The 6,377-nt window shown below is 47.9% G+C and overlaps 1 protein-coding gene across 1 annotated transcript; it reads left to right on the top strand.

Annotated features, from left to right (window-relative positions):
- Positions 1 to 4,852: 4,852 nt before the first annotated feature.
- Positions 4,853 to 5,884, top strand: LOC146752047 (olfactory receptor 14J1-like). The gene has a single exon (XM_085533070.1). The coding sequence runs from the start codon at positions 4,871 to 4,873 to the stop codon at positions 5,783 to 5,785; it is 915 nt and encodes a 304-aa protein (XP_085389196.1). The 5' UTR covers positions 4,853 to 4,870; the 3' UTR covers positions 5,786 to 5,884.
- The last annotated feature ends 493 nt before the right edge of the window (positions 5,885 to 6,377 follow it).

Here is a 6,377-nt window from a genome sequence, read left to right as displayed (position 1 = left end):
CTCTTTCTCTTTCTCTTTCTCTTTCTCTTTCTCTTTCTCTTTCTCTTTCTCTTTCTCTTTCTCTTTCTCTTTCTCTTTCTCTTTCTCTTTCTCTTTCTCTTTCTCTTTCTCTTTCTCTTTCTCTTTCTCTTTCTCTTTCTCTTTCTCTTTCTCTTTCTCTTTCTCTTTCTCTTCTCTTTTTTTTTTATTTTTCATGCTTTTAAATATTTCTGAAATATTTAAAATCCCGTCTCAATTTCTGAAATACTCACGAGTCCTGTTCAATTTTAAGTTGATACCTCCCAACTCCCTGGCTGATCTATCCAGGGTGATTACTGGAATTTGCTCCATTCCTCAAAAGTCTGCTTTCAACTCCTTCACCGTGATTCTATCTATCCCATCCTATCTGTGTCTAACTCATTTCTTGTGCAGATATTCCCTATGAAAGATAAACCTCAATAGAAGCAGCTTGGACATGGCATGCAGTTGATCACTGTGTCTGACTGTTCATTCAATTGCATCACCTTTCCTTCTGTTTGTTGGACGTAAATAAAGAGAATTCTTTCTTCTTCCATGTGCAGCTGGTTCTCTGTGGAAAGCCAGTGGGAGTTGGTACAAAGGAGGTTTAATACTGAGCGGGTGACTGCAGAGGAGAAGAGTGATGTGAGGAAAAGTGATGCAAGTCCCATGAGGCCAATGTGAGTAGAAGTGGGGTGGGGAGGTTGAGGAGGAACTTTGTCCACACAGAAACGGAATAGAACTCATTGGGACATCCTGGATTGACATCAGTTGCAAAGTGCTTCTTTTACTTCCTGTATAGAACAAACAATAAATAAATAGACAATAAATGCATTTTGGATTCTTGCTCTTTAAGCTGTCTGCATTTTGCTGAACAAGTTCTGAAAACCTGGAGAACAGGAAGGCACAAGGCACAGGAGGCTCTTTAAGTTTTAATGGGCCCCAGGGAGCATTTGGTGCTGCATCCATCAACTTCCAGTGCAGAGAGAAGTTTGTACAAAGAACTCAGCAAGACAAAGTCAGAAGCAACAGTGAAGTTTCTTGGAGTATTAATGGGCCCACTGAGGGCCATTAGCAAGCAACCTTCCTTAGTCGCAAGATAGGGCAGATAATTGGAAGCCATGACTCCAGTGAGGCAAAGGCACTGGCATGGTGGCTCTGATGCTAAGAAAATCCTTCTTTATCTTAAGAAGCAAACAGGACAAGCCCTGCTTCCCAGACCCTTGGCAGGGAGATCCTGTCTCTCATGTTGGCTCAGGGCCCTTCCTGGGGCAGTGGGATGGAGGTCTGTATGAAGTTAAATGAAAGACATGGGGACAGAAGATCCCAGGCTCTACATGCGGTGCACGGATACTGTGAAGTTCATATCCCACATGTGCCCTGTGTCTCATCGCAGGATGTCAGATGTGAGAAGGGCACAGTCTGAAGAAGCAATCAGTTCCAATGAAACTCTGAACTTCAGATCTCTCAGTTCCAGTGCCCTCCTGTGCACACTCTCCCATAGTTTGATGTTTTCTATGTTCTGCTTTGCCCAGAAGTGCACCCAGTGCTCCAGGTGAAGCTGCAGCAGCGCAGAGCAGAGCAGAGAGGGACAATCCTTTCCCTTACCCAGCTTGCAATAAATTGCTTTATGCACTCCAGGGGACCGTTGGCTATCCTGGCTGACTGGGCACACTGCTGACTCACTTCCAAATTGATGTTGAGCAGGACCCCCAATCCTTCTCATTCAGACCACTCTCCAGTGTCCCATATCCAGTCAGTGTTTATGTCCAGTGTTGCCCATACCCAGGTGTACAATCAGGCACTTGTTCTTGTAATGCTTTATGCACTTGGTGCTTAGTACCAACTGGTACCCACTTCTCTGACTTGTCAACATCTCTTTGCAAGTTTTGTCCACCCTCAGTGGAGGCAACTGCACCTCCTCATCTGGTCTCATCAGCAAACTTGCTGAGAACATCTTCTAGTCCTGCATGCAAGTCATCTGCATAAACATAGAAGAGAAGTGGCCCTACAATGGAGCCCTGGGGAACCCTGATAGTGACCGTCTACCAGGCTGATGGAACCCATTGACTATAATCCTTTGAGCCTGACCTATTGGCCAACTGCTCACCCACCACATTCTGTTTCTGTCTAGCCATATGCAGGACATTCTGCCCAGAAGGTTGTTGTGAGAAACAGTATCAAAGGCTCTACTGTAATCCTCAAGAATAACATCATCTGGCTTCCCTGGTACAACTAAATGGACAACTGTGTCATAAAGGGACCTGAAGTTAAACAGGACCTTCCCCTCAGGAACTTGCGTTGGCTGCAACCAATAACAGAATTGTCCTTCAGCTGTTTTTCCATAACTCCCACCATCAATTTCTCCTTAATTTTACCAGGTGCTGGAGTGAGACTGACAGGTCCATAATTGCCCCTGTCATCTTTCTTGCTCTTTCTTACAATGAGACAACATTTGCCAGATTCCCGTCAACTGGTATGACCCTAGACTTAATTAGATGCCATTGAAATGCAAGCCCAGAGAATACTAAGGTGTCATCATTGCAAGAACATAGATGTGCCATAGCTTTGCAGTGCCTTGAACTCTGGAGTATGCCACAGATGGAGCATAGAGAAAGACTGGCCTCTTCTGTTGGTAAGCAGAATAACACTGCGTGATACATGGGGACTGTGTCTCTTCTGCTATGCTCTGCTCGCAGGGGAAAGGTGGAGAGGGTTGCTCTCATGTCAGTATTCATATCTGAGGTGTGGAATCAAAGTGGAGAGACCAGGCTCTTTTCAGCAGTGTGTGGAGACAAGACAAGGGGAAATGGAACAGAAACTGGAGCATAGGAAGTTCTGCACAAATGTGTGCAAGAACATCTTTACAGTGAGGGTGATGGAGCCCTGGAACATACTGCCCAAGAGGTTGGGGAGTCTCCTTCTCTGGAGATATTCAAGACCCGCCTGGACGCCCACCTGTGTGCCTACCTGGTGTTCCCCAGGGGTCTGTGCTGGGGCCTGTCCTCTTCAGTATCTTTATTGATGACCTGGATGAGGGCACTGCGTGCATCCTGTGTAGGTTTGCAGACTACACCAAATTGGCTGGGAGTGTGGATGTGCCTGAAGTTAGCAAGGCCCTACTGAGGGATCTGGACAGGCTGGAGAGCTGGGCTGAAGCCAATGGGATGAGGTTCACCAAGACCAAATGCCACGTCCTGAACTTTGGGACCTGGAATGGATTTCCTAGGGTGGGGGTGGTGGATTCACGGACCCTGGAGGCGTTCAAGGAATGATTGGACTTTTTTTGTTGAGGGACATGGATTAGTGGGAGCTATTGGTGATAGGTGAACAGCTGGACTGGATGATCTTTTAGGTCTTTTCCAACCTTGGTGATTCTATGATTCTGTGATATCCTGTCCTTGTATGAGTGCCCTCTTTGAGCAAACACTCTCTGGGAGGACTCAGCACATGTCTGGAATTAGTCACTGACCACTAGAAATCTGGTGTTTAATTCAACAGATTTTAATGTACTGTCATGATGTTGTTGTCTTTCAGAAGCTGTTGGCCGCGAGGACCCCGGGACACCACAGGGGAGATGAGTGGGAAGGATAAAAAATGACATCATCTGTTACTGAGCTGGGCTGGGCTTCTGGGACACAGGGAGCTCATAAAAGTGGAAAGTGTTGTAGTTGTAGTGCTCAGCTGTGCCCAGGAGCAGCTCTTGTGCACAGCACAGCAGGGCTGGGGCTTGAGCAACAGTTCACAAGAGGATAGAAGAGAAGGGAGAGAGAGCTTACTGTGTTTGTACAGTGTGAGCCTGCTGTGAGCTGACTGCAGGAGCATTGATAACAGATCAGCAGAATGGTAAGTGTCATGCAGTAGGCAATGCATCTGCTTTTCCTAGAGAGATCACCAAATTTGGGACATTCCATAGCAGATCTGGCTGCAAGCACCACATGTTTCTTTGCTATGTTAAAAGGCTTCTGCTCCACCTGAGGGCTTCTGTACTGCAGGGTCTGAGCACAGCCCTGAGGGCTGCATGTCCCAGCACGGCTGCAGGCTGTGCAGACGGGGCTGCAGGCGGGTGCCCAGGGCTGTCCTGCAGAGCAGGGTCCCTGCTGTGCCCCAGGGGCTGTGTGCCGGGTATGGGACTCTGCCGCCTGCCAGGCTCAGCACTCAGCCTGCCCGGGGAGCTGCCCAGGGCGCTGTGGGGAGACGTGTGGGAGGAAGGAGCCCCCGGCAGGGCTTGTGCTGCCACAGCTGCTGCCTGGGGCAGGGGATCACAGCTCCACTGCACAACTGAATGTTTCTACGGTTGCTTTGCCAGAGGAGAGCCAAGGCAGGGGGTTTCCATTTCCTGTTCTGGGGGAACGCAGAAAGGATTGGAGGCAGAATTGTAAAAGGGGCTGTCACAGCTCTGATAATTTTTCTTCAATCAATTGCTTATTTTGAGAACAGTCACACATGATGTGCTCTCAGTCTCCCGTTTCCTGAAGGATTGAACCAATTGAAAATATCATCATTTTCAGTAGACATGAATAATTCACTTAACCTACAAACGGGCAGTTTTTTAGAATTCACACTGAATGGCACAGAGGCTGTTTTTGGGGCTCTAAGAGCAGTTGGGTTAAAGATATGAGACATGAAACACATGAAAATATCCAGGGAGGTGGGATAAGAAAATAAGTGGAATGTTAGAGCTCCATATGCTGCTTCTGCTTAAGGAATGCTGAACTACATGAAATTAAATGCAAGTAATGGTGCTAAATGTACACTGTTGTAGGAGAATGAAAACATTTTATTATATAGCAGGAGGAGTCTCTCTGAGAATGGTCTGGACTTGTCATTATCTTCTGCACTCTGAACAGGACTCCAAGCCCAGGAACTGCAGATGCCCAACAGCAGCTCCATCAGCGAGTTCCTCTTGCTGCCGCTGGGAGACACGCGGCAGCTGCAGCTCCTGCACTTCTGGCTCTTCCTGGGCATCTACCTTGCTGCCCTCCTGGGCAACGGCCTCATCAGCACAGCCGTAGCCTGCGACTGCCGCCTGCACACCCCCATGTACTTCTTCCTCCTCAACCTGGCCCTCCTCGACCTGGGCAGCATCTCCACCACTCTCCCCAAAGCCATGGCCAACGCCCTCTGGGACACCAGAGCCATCTCATACACAGGATGTGCTACACAGCTCTTTTTCCTTCTCCTCTTCATGTCAGCAGAGTTGTCCCTTCTCACCATCATGTCCTATGACCGCTACATTGCCATCTGCAAGCCCCTGCACTACGGGACCTTGATGGACAGCAGAGCTTGTGCCACCATGGCAGCAGCTGCCTGGGGCACTGGGGTTCTCTATTCCCTGCTGCGCACTGCCAGTACGTTTTCACTGCCTCTCTGCCAAGGGAATGTTGTCAACCAGTTTTTCTGTGAAATCCCCCAGATCCTCAAGCTCTCCTGCTCAGCCTCTTACCTCAGGGAAGTTGTGCTTCTCATTTTTAGTGTCAGTTTAGCCTTTGGTTGTTTTGTTTTCATTGTTGTGTCCTATGTGCAGATCTTCCTGGCTGTGCTGAGGATGCCCTCTGAGCAGGGACGGCACAAAGCCTTCTCCACATGCCTCCCCCACCTGGCCGTGGTCTCCCTGTTTCTCAGCACTGGCTTTTTTGCCTACCTGAAACCCCGCTCCATTTCCTCCCCACTCCTGGATCTGACAGTGGCAATTCTGTATGCAGTGGTTCCACCAACACTGAACCCTATTATCTACAGCATGAGGAACAGGGAGATCAAGCACGCTCTTAGGAAGGGGTTGCAATAAGCACTATTCCAGCTTTAATATAGTGCACATCTTCCTCACACGATTCCGACTGATGGTTCTTTATTTTTTATGTATCTTTGATTGTATGATTATGTGAGATATAGCAATGTGCAAATAAAATGTTATTGAACATATAAAAATGTATTTCATATCTTTTCTACCTAATTTCCATTTTCTCTTTTCAAGAGCTCATGGAAACATGTAACCAGATTCCCTGAATACGTTATAAGATACCTTTGTCAGGATTTGGGGAGGTGCAGCCACAGACAGGAGCTCAACGTGTTCTTATCATTTCTGATCTCTTTAAACCGCCACAGTGCTCTCAAGTCCTCTCATTTGTGCAGGCTGAAGGTCTTGTTCTTCTCACTACAGTCCTGTTGTCTCTACAGCAGCACTCCGGGACAGCAGTCAGTAGCTAGCAATATGAACAGCTGTGTCAGAGCTGGCCTCCTTGCTGGCACTGCCATAACAAGAGGGCTGCTTCAGAGCAGGGCCAGAGTACTGGAGGCCTCTTCCAAAGATGGTATAAGGAATGTACCGCAGGAGCTGCTCCCTGAGAAGACTTCAAGATATTCTGGTGCAATTTACTGAC

The sequence above is a fragment of the Coturnix japonica genome, unplaced genomic scaffold, assembly GCF_054131305.1.
Source record: "Coturnix japonica strain WE unplaced genomic scaffold, WE-NBRP24 Scf053, whole genome shotgun sequence".
Lineage (NCBI taxonomy): Eukaryota > Metazoa > Chordata > Aves > Galliformes > Phasianidae > Coturnix > Coturnix japonica.
The sequence above is the reverse complement of the archived record's forward strand: the minus strand, read 5'-3'. Positions and strand labels throughout refer to the sequence as shown.